Below are 16,241 nucleotides of genomic sequence, written 5' to 3'. Positions count from 1 at the left end.
AAACAGTCCTAGCCAGGTGGCTCATTTGGTTGGAGCATCACCCTGTGCACCAAAAGTTTGTCAGTTCGATTCCCAAGGCACACACCTAGGTTGCAGGTTCCCTGGTGGGGACACAACCAATCAATGTTTCTCTCTCCCATCAATGTTTCTTCCCCGCTTTCCCCGCTTCCTCTCTTTCTAAAATCAATAAAAAAAGCATATCCTCAGGTGAGGATTAAACATTTTTAAGCAAAAAATTAAAACATAAAATGAATTAATTCAAATGTAGACAACCTGCATACAACTAACACTATTTCTTCCAAACAGAAAGCAAACTGCCACCTAAATGTGGCCGTGACCTAAGCCCAGGGAGGCTGCAAACACATCACCTGCACTGGGTCACAACTACCCCCAGCCTGAAATCCTGAAGCTGGTGTTTCACTTCTAACTTCTACACCATCACTGAATCCCATCATTTCTTACATGCTGGCCTCGCGATACTTCGTGCTTATGGAGACCACAATTTATCTCAACAGGAAAGGCAGCTTTCTCAGAGATAAACCCATCTCCAATGCCTGCCCTCTAACAACCAGCCCTGCCCGGCAGCCGCCTCTCCCCAGACTCACTCTCTCTCCGCGGGGGTTGCTATCACCTGTGGTCTCTAGTTCCTAAATGGCATATAATCATGCTGATGTCCAGCATGACAAGTCCCGCCAGATTCAGGACACCGCGTGGCCATGCAGTCACCAGCGGCCCCACTGCTCCTGCGAGCGTTCCCTTGAGGCCTCACAGAACACCCTGGGTTCCCATGTTTCCAGCCTGACAGGGGGAACTGCACTCATTTTTGGTGTCGGCATATCCTACGCTTGACATTGACACCTGTCCCTCTCTCACAGCCACGGGACTGTTAAGACGTGCCTAATAATATAAACTGTAGCTCTGTCTCGTGTATAATAGTGTGCTGAAAACATTTCATGGCAGTTGGAGTCCCAAACACCTGGCTGGCTTCTGCATACCAAGCATGCCGTGTTCTAACTTTTAGGGGACTGGGGAGGCGAGAGGACATGTTAAGAGCCGGCTTACACGGCTGGACTTAAGAGGACAAGCTGCACGTGCCTGGGAGACTCGGCAGCCGGGACGTATCAGTTACGCCCCCAACATGATCCCTGTGACACCAATGAGGGGCCTCACCTTCCGCTCCACCCCCCCCCCCCCCGAGCAGAGCCCCAGGTGCTCGCCCTCTCACAAGGAGTGGCCCCCTTTGGACTTGGGCGCCTTCTGATAATCTGACAGCCCAGAGTCTCTCCCCAGGGAAATGCTCACATGCACACCCAGTCTCTTACAGTTTCCGGGGTTCATGGACCTGGGAGGGAACGCTTGCCCCTCAAAGCAATCATTCAGTCCCTCGTATGTGCTTTGTGAGCCTGTCACTAGAGGAGAGACCTGAAGCCACGCCAGCCCTGCCCTGGCCCTGCCGCTGCGTTTCCTGGCTCCGAGCCTGGACAAGAACTCACAACGGGCTTCCGTCCCATCGCCCATGCTCCAGCTCCTCAGCTGCACCCCTAAGTGTGGCTTCCTTCATTGACTTGTACAACATAATTACAGAATTGAAAGAACGCAGGCTGCTAAACTAGACCATCTGAACTCTGCCCGTCACCTGACTAGCAAGGTGACGCTGGGCAGCCTCATCCCTAATGACACGGTTTTGCGTCACCTCCCCTCCCAGATGCGTTACGGCAACACCTCCCTCACTGAGCCCTGGCACTCCCTCTCAGCCGTTCTCCCGCCTCACAGACCCCGCAGTGTCAGAACCCAGGAAAGACTGCCCTGATCTGCCCTATACTATCACCTTCACCTCCTCCTCCTACCACCGCGTCCTGTTCTCCAAACCGGGTGGAAACTGCCAGGCCCACACACACCAGCCTCTCACACCTCTGCGCTTTTGCACAGCTGGGTCCCGGTCTGGAAGGCGCTTCCTGCCCCCCACCATCCACTGACCTCCTACAGCTCCTTCCCCGCAGCTAGACTCTGCAGAAGTCCGCACCAGTTTTTGTATAGTTCCTGGTGAAGAATGATTTCTACCTTGTTAAAGGGCTGAAAAAAAAGTGACGGTCACATGTGGCCCAAGAAGCTGGAAGAGTTCACTCTCTGGTGCCTCCTGAACTTGAATGGCTCTGGGGCGGTGCCCTCTGGGTCCTTGGAGCACCTGCTGCCACATGAGCACTGAGGGCACCACACCGCGTGCCCCTGAACTGTGACCAGGCCTGCACCCACCAGGAGACAGGCACTTAGTACTCGCTGAACAAAGGCGTTAATGGAACAGACCAGCTTGGGGACAGACTGGGAAGCACACGAAGCACCAGGGCTCAGGCCTTCAGCAGTGAACCGCGATGGAGTCGGTCAGAGGGCCAACACCGGTGCGTCACGTTCGTTTGCACTTTGCATGGTAACCGTGTACGTCACCTCCGAGGCTGAGACCCGAGCATGGACTTTACAGGTAAGGACACTGGGAAGTACAGAAACAAAACCATCTGTCCAACGTCGCGTGACCGGAGACAGAGCCAACACTCACACCGGGGTCTTCTGCTACCTAGATGAGATGTTCTTTCTGTGAAGAAGACCTGCCCCCCTCCACAGACGCCTTCAATCCCTAACACCTGAGGCTTCAGGGGAGGGGCAGAATTTAATTTCTGGCTCACTGTTTAGTTTTTATAATTTTCCACTTAATGCGACTTTTGGTAAACAAACAGAACAAAAATTAAAAGGAGAGGCTTATAAAATAAGCACTAGGCTAAATGGCCTCGGAATAACCACAAACTAAAACTGTCTTTCCTTTCCTGGTCTTTAATCAGTCCCTGAGAGAGTAAAACCAAACAGCTTAACTAGTGAATGCCACCGGAAGGGGGCAGCTGCGATCCCAGCACAAGCCCTCACACACCCACTGAGCCCGCACCTTGGTGTGGATGCCTCGCTCTTCCTCAGGCTTCAGCCTGGGCGCAAGCTGGTTGGTCCTGCATCAGCACCTCACCCTGAGCCAGGGAGCAGCACACATCTTTCCAGAGGCAGAAACTCAATGTTGGAAACTCGCCCTGAACGCTGTGGTCCAGCGGGGCAGGCGTCGTCCTGCAAAGCAAGGGGCTGCCAGTTCAACTCCAGGTGAGGGCACAGGCCTGGGTTGAGGGTTTGGTTTCCGGTTCGGGACGCATGTGCCACAGGCAACTGATCGATGTTTCTTACCTTCTCTTTCTCTCTCCACTCCCCTCTCTTTAAAAATAAAAACATAAAATCTTCATAAGAAAATAACATAAAATATTAAAAACTATTAACTAAAAACTTAGGCTACTCTATTACTCAAATCTGTTCTGCATAACCAGGGTATAAATCACACAGAGGTGGCGTTTAAGAAGCTCGGAGCCCAGAAGTTTCTAAGTCAGACCAAGATCTCAGCCACAATGAGCCATGACACAAGTCTACTAAAGACGACATTCCAAAGAGCTGGTTTCATGCACAACATATTTCGTGACTACCATCCAATTTTAGAAATAAGTCACAACAAGGTACATCAAACAAATTCACTCATTTGGAATTTATCAAACACTTCAAAGAAATGTTAGTAGAAATTAGAAAATATATCTAAATATTAAACATTTATTGAATGGAACAATAAGTGCCTTATGAACTAAATAAAAATACCTCACATCAAAATTTAGCCCTCAAGTAAAGAAAGCTTCCTTAAATGAGACAAAAAAAACAAAACTAATCATCAAAGAAAGTATTGATAAAGATAGTATTAAAATTAAGAACGTTAGTTCCAAGACACCAAAATAAGAGGACAAACCACCATCTGGAAGAAATGAAAAAGGACTATTATAATCCACATGTAGAAATAACAGCTACAAATCTAATAAGAAAATCAAAAGAAAAAGAAAATTAGGCCAATGACTTCACCAGTCCTTCCTAAAAGAGAAGAGAGATGGCCAATAGACTAAAAGAAGCTCAAAAGCATTGGTAATAAGGGAAATTCAATTTAAAAGCCACAATAGATATTATCACACACTCGACAGAATGGCAAAACTAAAAAAAAAAAAAAAAAAAAAAAGCCAGACCAAATAGACAACTGGCCAGGACGTGGAGCCAGGAGGCAGCCTCCTTCTACGAGAGGGGATGTAAATTGGTACAAGCACTTGGAAAGCAACTTGGCAGCCAGGAGTCACCCTGAAGGCCAGCCAGCGGGCACCCAGCAACGCTCTCCTGGGCAGGCAGGCTGGACATCTGCTCACGTGGGCAGCGAAGGGACGTGCGCGCACCGCCGTGTCTGCAACAGCACAAGGCTGGAGACGACCCACCCGCCCATCAGCTGTAGGCCAGATGACGCGACAGGGAACGTGAATGAACATGACAAGTGCATCCATCAGGGGAGTCTCAAATCAGCTGAGTGCAAAACAGGAGTCCTATAAAACCGCAGAGTGAGACTCCCCTAGTATCAAGTTCAAGGACGACAAAACGGGCACAAAGATAAGAAATGATAAACCGATACTCAGGCAATGCCAATGTTTTCAGCGCTAGGGATACAGCACTTCTGCCCTCAGAGAAAGAAAATGAAAACACGTAAAATACAAACAATATCACATGGTGGAAAGGGCTGGGAGGAGAGGAACCCAAGGGGGCTGAGGGGATGAGCGGGGAGCGCCCGGGGGCCCTGAGGGGCAGGCGCGCTCCGCATAACACTGCGCCACAGGTGCCCAGGTGCGCACCCTTCCCTCCTCTGGCCCAGAGCGGCCTGCTGTGGCTTGGCCCCTCTGGCCCCGTCATTTGTTTTTGTACCGCTCATGAGCTAAAATTGGTCTTCGTCTTGCATATGATTAAAGAAACTGTTAAGAGAATAACTACACTGAATTGCACGTGGGACCAGAAATAAAACTGTATTGGAACCCAGCTAACTTGTTCCTGTCCACACCACCCCTGGCTGCTTTCACACGGCCCAGGCAGGACTGAGCCCTGTGACAGAGGCCACAGGCGGCCCAGAGCCCTGAAACGTTTACCGTCAGGCCCTTATGGAGCAAGTCCGCCAGCCCTCCAGCGGGGATGTCGGGAGGCTCGGCACCCATCCTCCACACCCACGGCCAGCACTCCTGACCTAGACGAGTAGCTTACCCACATCTTACTTCATCCCTCTTCACGATCTCATAAAATCATTCTGCAAAAAAGACTAACACATTAAGCAGACTTCTCTGATGAACTTTGCTCTAATAAAGCTATGGCTTCCCCTACCCGCTAAGGACCACGTTGAAACAGCAGGTCTGTACTGCACTGCTCCCAGGAGCCTTACGCCTGGACAGCGAAGCACAGCACAGTTGCCATGCGTTTCGACTCAAGTATAAAGCAGACAGGCAGGTGGAAGGAAGGAAGGACGCAAGTCTGCCTTCTGGATCCAGGTTCCAGTTTATGGAGAGACCTCACAACCTTGCTCAATACTCAGGTCATCAGGACCCTTGGACACATCTCTACGTCACCAACTCAGTGCAGGGCCTTAGAAAAGCCACAGAGCTACTGATTCCTTCTCCCTCTTAAAGACACAGCATAAATCATCGCGTCAGGTTTCAGCAGGGGCCCCAAATCTGCCCAATGGTAGCATGTATGTCTCCAAGGCAAGTACCTCCACGTATTTTAAATATCGACTGGTACCTCTAAATACAATTAATATTAATTAACTAGTAATTGTTTGGGGGCAGTATAAGGGGACTGAATGGTAATGGAAAAATACAATAGAGATTAAATTAAAAAGTAACAGTTGTTGAAGGTGGTGATGAACAAACACACAGGGAGTTCATGACAACATTCTGTTTTGCATGTCTGAAAACTTACACCAAGTTTTACCATAAAACTGAAATTACATTTTGACTTGAATTATAACTAAAGTAGAATACCCATGTAATAGAAATTGTCACACAATTCCCATCTGTGGATCTTTCAAAATCCTTAGTACAAAATCATTTTTCCATCATTCTTACTACTGGCAACTGAAAACGAGATGCTGATTTAAAAACCTACGTGAAGACACACATTGCAGCTTGTGACCCTAACAGAAAAGGAGGAAGCTGCCATCGGTGACTGAGAAAGTGGAAGGACCTGCACCTTCTCGGCCAGGCCCACACACAGCATGGCACCTGGCCTAGAGGGAAAGTCTTGTCCTGACTGCAAACACACTCCCCAAAGACTGGAGCTTGGTGAGCTGCAAAGAGGCTCCAGCGCACCCCTAACAACACCACCACCCTCACCGAGTAACAGAAGTCACTGAGGGAATGGACAGAGTATCCTTTCAGGTCTTCTCCTCAGGATCTTGGCTCACACCTGCGGCCTCTGCCCCCCACCTCTCTTGCTACGAGGATCTAAGCTGAGGTGCTGTGAACCCCCTCTTCGCATGTCCCACCTCCAATCTGCTGCGCGTGTCTTCCACCCGGAACGCTCTCCCCTCCCTTCCCCTTCCACAGGCTACTCCCCCCAACTCCCCCAGAGAGGGGGTGCAGCCAACCTGCAGCCCCCACCGGACCCTGCAGCTTTGCAAAGCACTGAAACACGGTGCTGCAGCGCCTGCCAACGGGACCATGACCCAGAGGGCAGGGGTCCACACCAGCTCCTAGTCAGTCAGGGTTCTCAGTGCAGCTCAGTTACACTGGCGACAACCAGGAGCTGGCTGTCGGCTTCCCCTCAGTGCCCCAGCCGCACCCCCCCCCCCCCGCCTGAGCGCCCCACCCCCGCCCCCCGCCCTGCAGCAGGCTCTGGGGAGGCTGCATGACAAGCTGACCCCCGCTGCAGCTGCAGGCCGGCCTCAGAGAAGGGCACACTTTCAGCAGCAAGGACACCTGCGCCAGTGGCTCCACTGCAGACCGGGCGCCACGGCAAGGCCCGGGGAGGGGCTCAGTCCGGCCAGGGTTGTCCAGCAGGACTTGGGGGGACAACAAAAATGTCCTACCCTGGCTGGTGTGGCTCAGTGGGTTGAGCACCAGCCTGTGAACCAAAGGGTTGCTGGTTCAATTCCCAGTCAGGGCACAGGCCTGGGTTGCAGGCCGGGACCCCAGTTGGGGGTGCAGGAGAGGCAAACCGCACATGGATGTTTCTCTCCCTCTCTTTTTCCCTCTCTTTAAAAATAAATAAATAAAATCTTTTTTTTAAAAAAGTTCTCTCTCTGCTTTGTCCAGTGCAGTAGCCACTAGCCTCATGTGGGAACTGAGCACTTGACCAAAGGCTAGTGTGACTGTGAGACAGAACTTGTAATCTAATTTCCAGTGGCCATTATAGGAGGTGGCAGGTCCAAGGCCAGACACTAGGCAGCGGAGCAGAAAGGAAAAAGCTTCCTGCTGTTACTTGGTCCAACCCTCCTCTGAAGAAGAGTTAAAAAAATGGGTAGAGTACCTTAATCTCAAAAGCAACCAGGGACTGACAAGACAATAAGGAAGCACCTGGAGAAAATAAAAGTGAATCAGGAACCTGAGGAGATGAACAAGCACAGAAGCCATTTGCCAATTCTGACATTTTCAACTTTCCTTTTCCCGGCAGCACAGAGAAGGAGATGGAACTCACAGGCCGGGTTCCCCCAAGTGTCTAATTTGACCCAATCACATGACCCCAAGGCCACAGAGCTCAGGTGAGAGCTGACAGAAGCGAGCCATCCCTGGAGGAGGTCACAGCTCGGGGGGGGGGGGGTGGTCCAAGGCACCTCGAATCTTGAACATGAGTTGAGGTGACCCCAGTCTGATTGACACAAAAACAAACGCTCTCTGAAGGCAGCTACCTCCACTCCAGGCCTCAAGAGTCCTACAAATAACTTGGATCCATGCGCCACACCATAAATAAAAATTATCTGGAAATGAATCATCGACCTAAATGTAAAACCTAAAACTACAAAGCTTCTAGCGGGGGAAAATGAGAGAAAACCTTTGTGACCTAAAATTAGGCAAAGATCTCTTAAATATGACACCAAAACACCACAATCCATAAAACAAACTGAGAAATGGGACATCAACAAAATATGTAACTTCTGTCTTCAGGACAATGAAAACACAAGTCACAGCACAGGACAAAGGCAGTGTTTGCACCTGATAAAGGACTTGTATCCAGAATATATAAAGACTCCATCAGGGACAAAAACAGTGTAACAGGCAAAATCTTTGAACACCAAAGATATAGGGACAGCAAATGAGCACATGAAAGGACACCCAACGTGACTGGGAGTTTGGGAAACGTCAATTAAAACCACAGTGCCACGGCATTAGATACCTAGTGCACTGGCTGAAAGGTTGAGGCTGGCCATTCAAGTGCTGCCCAGCGCAAATCCAGCCGCTGCTGCCGGGAAGGTGAAACGGCACAGCCCCTCTAGAACAGTGTGCACCTTCTTAAAAAGCTACACATGCACCCACCATTCCCAAGGAGCCTTACACAGAAACACCCCTAGACTTTATCTGCAATACCCCCAAACAAGAAACAATTCTCACCACATTGATCGATACATTCAATGTCATCCCAAACACATGCAGAAACATTTTTGTGGAAGTTGACAAGTGACGCTCAAACATGTACAAATGTGTAAAGGGCAAGGGCAGCCAAGGCACACTGGAAGGAGAGCCAAGTGGGCCGAGTGCCACCGCGTGCTAAGACATTGTCAAGCTGCGGTAACTCAGGCAGCTCAGGACCAGCAGAACTGAACAGAGTCCAGGAGCAGATGCGTATGTGTGGGGGCCTTTCATTCACCACAAAGGTGGCACTGCAGAGCACTGGGGGAAGGACGCTCTGTGTCGGGACAACTAGATGTCCCCATGTTAATGAAACTGGACCCTTCTTCATACTAGACACCGAAACCAAGTCAACTGAATTACAAAGTTAAAGGAGAAAGGCAAAACTATGAAGCATTTAGAAAACAGCAGCCCTGGCTGGTGAGGCTCAGTGGACTGGGCGCCGGCCTGCAAACTGAAGGGTCGCCAGTTCGATTCCTGGTCAGGGCTCGTGCCTGGGTTGAGGGCCAGGTCCCCAGTTGGGTGAGTGCAAGAAGCAACCAATTGGTGTTTCTCACACTGATGTTTCTCTCTACCTCTCTTTCTTTCTCCTTTCCCCTCTCTCAGAAAATAAATAAATAAAATCTATAGAAAAGAAAGTAGCAAAGGAATTAATTCATGATCTCAGGGTAGAGAAAGACATGAGAAGTGTCAACTATAAAGGAAAAGACTGATACACTGCACCAAACTTGAGAACTCTGTTCATCACCAACAGCAGAAGCCCACCACGGGGCCAGCGAAGGCACCTGTGACCAAGTGGGAGAGACAGAGGCAAAGCTCATAACCAGCCAAGGACTGCTGAACACGTAAAGGGGGTGCAAGCCGTTTGTAAAACCCTAGTAGGAAAATAGGGGCACTGTGTGAAACAGTGAATGGCCAAATGGCCGGTAAATGTATAAAAAGATATGCAACCTCCTTCTAACGAAGAAAAGGCTGTTCAAAACCACAAAGTGGTAATACTATAGAAACCACCAGAAGTGGGGGCGGGGCAGGAGGTCAGAGCCTGGCTGCAGAAGCCAGCAGCGAAGCTGGACAACGGCTGGGCCACCAGGAGACTTGTGGACTGGCCTCTCCAGAGCGGCTCCTCAGGCCAGGCACTCCGAAGCACATCTGATGGGGCTCACAGCCTACCACTGACCGTGAACTCTGACCTTAGTTTCACTTGGCCGACTTTAAGGAGAAAGCAAGTGTGCCCAGCCCATTCTCTGTCTTTGCCTGCACAAAACTGAGCGGCTGACTACCAGTTTCCTCACGTGGAAACATCCTCTCACGGTTTGGGGATTACACTTAATTCCATCCGTCTATCCCTAATTCTTCTCCAGCTTTGTAACAACTTCCCTACACTTAAAGACCCGATCCCACAAAGCCCCACAACAAAGCCATTGACTCTAGTCTTTGTAAGCGACTCCCTTCAGGACCTCAGGAGGAGAGACTGACCGCCCACCTACTCCAGCGGCATGAGGACCCTTGTCCCTGAGCGCACATGAGTCCGTTTGCCAACAGGTGCACCGAACCCTCCGTAAGACCTAAAGATATGAGACATCACCAATCCCAGCTTTGTACATTGTGAAACTTTTATTTAGCCTTTCTCCTTAAAAAAAAAAAAAAAAAAAAAAAAAGACAGGACAAAAGGCAAAACAAAATGTATTCAAGCTAGATAAGAGTTTAATGCTAGGCAGAGAATCAATTCACACACCATTTCACTAGTCACCCCAAGACTCGGCAATCACCCTGACTCTTGTACAAGCGCGCCCATTTTTCAGCACCGAAACAAAAACACCAGGGAGCTGTGCCTTAAGCACTCTCTTGTACACACACTCTCCTGCCGTTTGCCAAAAGCTACAAGTACAGGAACCACACAAACTGCTATTTCAATGTAAAATTGTTCATTTAAAATTGTTCACTTTGAAATCAGGATTCAAAAGAATTAAGTAGTCTCAGCATAAAACATTGGAAATCACTCACCAAAACTAATTGTTAAGGTCTTCCCAAAACTCTCAACATGCTGAAAAACATATTAAAGAGTCCTGAAGTGAAGCCAATCTCATTAGCAAATCTAAGGGGTCAAAAGAGACTGTCCACATGCCTCCACACTGCTCTGCCTACTGGCCCCACCCAGAGTCCTACCGGGCGGCAAGGCGGGGCCTGCGCAATCCTAGGTGCCAGGGAGGGCAGAGAGCGATGCCGCCATCCTGGGACCCCACTTCAGCCACAGCCAACAACTGGAGCTCACTGAAGGTGTGTGCGTGTGCGCATTTGTGCGCCCCCGCACCATGCAGAGCAAGCCTCAGAGGGAACTGGCTGAGGAAGAACCACCTGCTTTCTACCCAAACGCTGACCTTCCTCACAGAAAGTGAAGGTAAGTCACCTGTTGCTCTCAAAATGTCTGATCTGAATGACAGTAAACACACACCGAGCAGGTCGGGGAAGCTGGCACGCACAGGAGGAGGAGGATGGACCTGCGCAGGGGGCCCAGGGCACGCTGCACACCGCGCAAAGCAGCCGAGGAACACAGCTGCCCACCGGCAGGTGCGTGAGAATGTCTGGGCCCATCACCAAGGTCCTGTTCTAAGTCCTGCTCATTCAGTGTCACCTTGTGCCGTTTTCTGTCTTCAGAACTTAGAACGACGCCTAAATAAGCACCGGAGCAATTCCTACAAGATCAATTCCAAGGGGAAAAAAAGACCATTTCCAAACTGTAAAGGGGCAGAGCAGTCTTTTCCTGGCCCAGTCACCTAAAATAAAGCAAACAGTGAAATCACAGACAGTCCAAGTTCTTCCCTAGTATCAAGTCCTCTGCAGCAACCAACGCGGCCACAGCCAGCTGGCAATGCAGCAGCGGCTCCCCTGCAGCCCCAGCGCCTCGGCGCCCTTCGTTCAGCAAGTGGGCACTGTGTCAGACACGGGGCACGCACGGTGCGCAAACCAAAGTGCCTGCCCTCGTGGCGCACAAATACCATGAGAAGACAAACCACCCACTAGAAGTACGTAATGCACAAAACCGATGACGCTTCTCTCCAGTCCGGCAAAGACAAACACATGGCACTTCGGTCACGAGTGGACGCAGCGAGCCCTGAGAGCCCCCCAGGTCCCAGCCACCAGATGCAGGGCCTTCCGTACAGAACATGGGAGCGGGCACGCACGGAGGTAGGCATGACTTTCAGGTTCTTCGAAGCCTTGATGTTGGTCCCGACCCCAAATACGGGAGCAGAGTGTGTCCACCGGAAAAAGCAGGATGGGGAATTCTAAACTGGTGACAGCGAGCACCGTCACTTCAGAAACTTAGAGCAGCAACGTGTTGATAAATACTAGGTTCACAACAGGGGGCTTAGAGCTGGGGGAGGCACACTTCTCCCTTCCGCACGCCTTGCTCCCCACAGAACTGTGCTCATAGACAACGCTGACCCCCAAAATCTCACCAGTGAAAGGACGGTGAATGCAGAAGTCACTGAAGTGCGTCCTTTGACAAATAAGAAGCATCTTATTAGAGCACAAGGCACTAATCATTTTTATTCAACTAGTTCTTAATTAACTTAAGATAATTGAACAATTTTGCTATTTCATTGAAGTGTTTACTTATGCTATGTGGGCCAGATTAGAGCTTCAAGGTCTGAAAGAATCAGATTCAAATACAGAACACAATGACTTCAGCAGCTGCCCCTGCACACACCCGCGCTCCTTCCGGAGACTGAGGGTGGGACTGCCCCGGCTGCCCCTTCCCAGCGAGGAGCTGGCCCTGTCAGTCCCTCCGGCCTTGCCAGCCAGGACCCGCTGCTCTGGGTCTGAGAGAGCCAGGGCGAGGACCCTTGCTCCAGCCTGCAGTGTTGCAGGCACCACATGCGGGTGTGACCAGCGCCACAGCTCCGGCTCCAGGGAGGAGGGAAGCATTTGCAGCCTCAGGGCCTGGGCTCAGGTCTGGCCCGCAGAGCCCCTCCCAGGTTTACGTACTATAAAAAGGCGGTGACGCCTACCGACAACACGTGTACCCACACGGTAATGTCACATGTATCACCCTTTCACTGCGTACCATTCAAATGTATAACTTAAGTCATTTTTCTTGTTCTGGCAATGTACGTCCATAAAACTTAGGTAGGATTACTTTAATTAAATACAAAAGTTTGTGAGGAAACAACTTCATGTTCTTAAAAATAGTTAAAACTTCATCATGATGCGACCAGGCTTTTTCTCTGAAGCTTCCAACTGCTGAAGAGCGGCGACCGGTGCCCAGGCGGCATGGCTCGGTGGGTCGGACGTCATCCCGCACACCCAAGGTCGCCGGATTCCCCGTCAAGGCGCAGGCCTGGGTTGCGGGCCAGGTTCCTGGAGGGGCCTTGCAGTTGCGAGCATGGGACAAGCAACTGATCAGTGTTTCTCTCCCTCTTTCTCCCTTTTTCCCCCTCTGTCTAAAAATAAATAAAATATTTTTTTTTAAGTGCGAATGGTACCACTTGGGCAAAAACATCTACTTCCTACTTCTGTCTATAAATGATGGCATGATTTATAGACTATAACTGACGGTATTTGCTAAAAATCCCACTTAAACTGATATATTATATATGCTTACCTAAATTTATTTTCATCACAGAGCCTAGTAAAACAATTGTTATGGAAGGAAACAGAGGGGGCTCCTCTGCTGCTTCCCGATCAGACACACAGAGCGCCCAGAGGGAGAGAGCCATAAAGGGCTCCGGTTATCTAGGACTCAACACTGTTTACAAAAGAGATGGAAAAATCCCTCACCCTGCGGGACAGTGAGCACAGGTGCCCCCAGCAGCCTCCAGGGCACCCCCAAGGGCAGACAAGCAACGTGATGTGTGAATGCTCATTTGCATTCAGAAACTTCCTGAATTTTATTACCACTGACTCAAATAAGGCCATTTATTTTGTGCAAATACTTTAAATAATTTATATAGGCACCACTAAAAAGTCTTAAAAGACTTTTATAGCAAATTTTTGCTAGTTATTTAGGGACTTTTTTGAGGGGAAACCGTAATGAGAATATGTCCTTCAACAAGCTTTAAGACACAGTACTACAGAATCAAACTTCCGATTTTTTAGCAAAAATCCTCATTTCGCAAGTATGATGACAATAACAGAACTTTTAATGCTACTGAGATGTTTTAATTACGCTGATTGGCAGGATACTGGTCACCTGGGTCCCTAGGTTCCTAGGGAACACCTCCACGTTGAGGGACCTGTCCGCCCCACTGGGTGCACAGCACCCACCGTCAACTCACCAGCCGTCGCCCCGTACCTGGCCGGCTACTGAAAGTTAAAACAAGGTTTAATCTAGCTGAAAACCTGTCTCACCTGGAAACGTTTCCTTTCTAAAGTTAAGGATTGACACACTGTATATCACACTTCTAATGGAATCTTTTATTGCCCTTAAGACAATTTTTAATTATTTTCCCAAAATGAGGTGTCAAAAGAGGCACAGGTCCCGTCTCCTCTAGGAGTCCCAGTACCTGCCCCCACCGTCCACGCGGAGTTTTGCATTCCGTGTCTGGGCTCTCCTGGTCACACGGGTCCGCGGCACGGAGGTCGCCGTGGCACCGAGTTCCCCGCGGCACCGAGGTCCCCGCAGCACGGAGGTCCCCGGGCTCGGAGGTCCCCTGGCTGTGGCCCCCAGAGGGCACGTGGGCTTACAGCCTCCTCCAGGGTCCCTCGCGGAGCTGGGCTGCGTGGTCGCGCCCACGCGTTCCCTGGAGCACTCAGAACAGCGGACCTGGCCGCGTCTGCAGCCTTGGCCCCCACAGGCGTCCACAGGGCCGAACAATAAGCCCGGCTCGGGTCCCCTCGGGGAGAGTCACAGACACAAAACCATGTGCTCCTACCGACACTGAAACACAACTTCCTCCCCGGTCCAAAGCCCACGCACGGGGCTCAGGATGGAGTCAGAGCACATCGGGGGCCACAGTGCCGTCCGGGCTGCCCCTCAGCAAAGGCAAACTGCAGGCTATGGGGCGCCTCCGGGGTCACCTCACCCCCAGACCCACCCCACCCCGGTTCCTGGGCTTCGGAGGCGGCATAGCTGCCCGGGGCGCGGCCGTGTGGTCCGCAAATGACTCTGCTCACAACGCACTTTACAACGTGGGGGGGGGGGGTGCTCTGCACTTCCTTCCCAACGGCCACGGCCCGTGTACTCCCACCAGGAAACGTTCACCTCCCGGGAACAAACCCCGGTGCCGGGCGCCCCACACACAGACCCTCTGGCGCTCGCGCCGCCGCGGCCCCACGGTGAGCACAATACCGCTCCCACCTCCGCGGCCCTGCCCAGCCCCAGCTGCAGGCCGACTTGGCGAGAACGGGACCCTGCTGGAACGGTAAAAAAAAATTCTTTTTCCTTTCTCCCCGTAGTGCATGAAGCTGCCATATCCCGCAGCTCACTAACACCAAGGAGCACCCCACACCTCGACGAAGAGGGCCGCCCGCAGAGAACCGAAAGGTGAGCCGCAGGTAGTCCGGGCTGTCCCGCCGAGGGCAGCGGCGGCGGGGGCCAGCCCTCCCTGCCCTCGGGCCGCGGAGCCTGCGTTCCGGGACCCCGCGTCCCTGCGGATTTCCCTTCCTCCTCCTTCCTCTCTCCCCTTCTGTTTTTGAGGCACTTGGCCGGCCCGGCTGAGGCCGCCCCCAACCCCCGGCCTCCCGACGTCCCCCAGCCAACCCAAGCCCCAGGCCTCCCTACGTCCCCGGGCCTCCCGCAGCCCCCAGTCTCCCACAGCCCCGGCCTCCCGCCGCCGCCAGCCCCGCCTCGCTCGGTCCTGCACCCTCAGGCCGCGGACCTGCCAACCACCAGCTCCGGGTGTCGGCCCCCCGCCCGCGCCCCGGCCCCGACCCCGACCCCGCACTCACTCAGACCGCGCCTGGCGCCGGGAGCCGAACATCGACGACAACTGGGCAGCGTCGCGGGTGGACGGGCCGCGCTCCCTCCCACGCCTCACGCCGCGGGCGCACAGCCGTCCCGGGCGGCGGGCTCGCGCCCTCGGAGTCGTGCTGCGCGTGCGCGGCGACCGGCGGAGGCTTCCGTCTGCCCCTGGCCCGTGCCGCGGAGCCCCACCTCGCCCGTGGCTTACATTTTTAAAAAATTTTAAATCATTGACTTGAGAGAGAGAGAGAGAGGAGGAGGAGGAGGAAGAGAAGGAGGGAGTGAGAGAGAGCGAGAGAGAGAGATGGTTGGTTTCACTTATTTATACATTCTCTGGTTGATTCTTATATGTGTCCTGACCCTGATGGAACCACAACCTTGGCATAGTCTGACGATGCTCTAACCAACTGAGCACCTGGCCAGGGGCCAGGGCCTAGATTTTTTCTTTTTTTTGAATGAACTTTCCTGCTGCTCCCCTGACCCCTGGCACCCAGGTCGCCTCTTTGCACTATGGCTTTGGGCTTTTCCTTGACTTACATCCCTCCTCCACCCTCCACTGGCGTCCTGGCTTTGCCTCGCCAAGGGCACAAGGGGCGCTGGCTCTTCAATGCTGGGCTGGCCGCGCTGCTCAGCTGGAGTCAGGACTGCGAGAGGCCAGACCCCTTTCTCTGCCCTGTCTCCTTGCCTGCCTGTGGGGCCCAGGTTCCGCTCCTCTGGCTCTCCCTCCCTCTCTGTTTGGGGGCCACGGGATCCGCATCCTTGCCCCTGGGCCTGCATCCTGCCCGCCCTGGCCGCCCCTTTGGTGCTCAGCGCTTCTGCCGCTCAGCAGTTGAGCGCCCAGGGAGGGACTG

The 16,241-nt window shown here is 52.1% G+C and overlaps 1 protein-coding gene across 1 annotated transcript in view; it reads right to left on the bottom strand.

The window, feature by feature from the left end:
* LOC150006657 (focal adhesion kinase 1-like) overlaps positions 1–15,535 on the bottom strand; it is a 177,811-nt gene extending 162,276 nt beyond the window's left edge. The window contains exon 1 of the mRNA XM_090281972.1: positions 15,378–15,535. Coding sequence (XP_090138098.1) covers positions 15,378–15,409 — 32 coding nt within the window. The 5' untranslated portion in view covers positions 15,410–15,535. The remainder of the gene's footprint in view (positions 1–15,377) is intronic.
* Between the last annotated feature and the right edge of the window lie 706 nt (positions 15,536–16,241).

Source organism: Furipterus horrens, unplaced genomic scaffold, assembly GCF_987537825.1.
Source record: "Furipterus horrens unplaced genomic scaffold, mFurHor1.1.pri manual_scaffold_6, whole genome shotgun sequence".
NCBI lineage: Eukaryota > Metazoa > Chordata > Mammalia > Chiroptera > Furipteridae > Furipterus > Furipterus horrens.
This window is presented reverse-complemented; position numbering and strand designations above follow the sequence as displayed.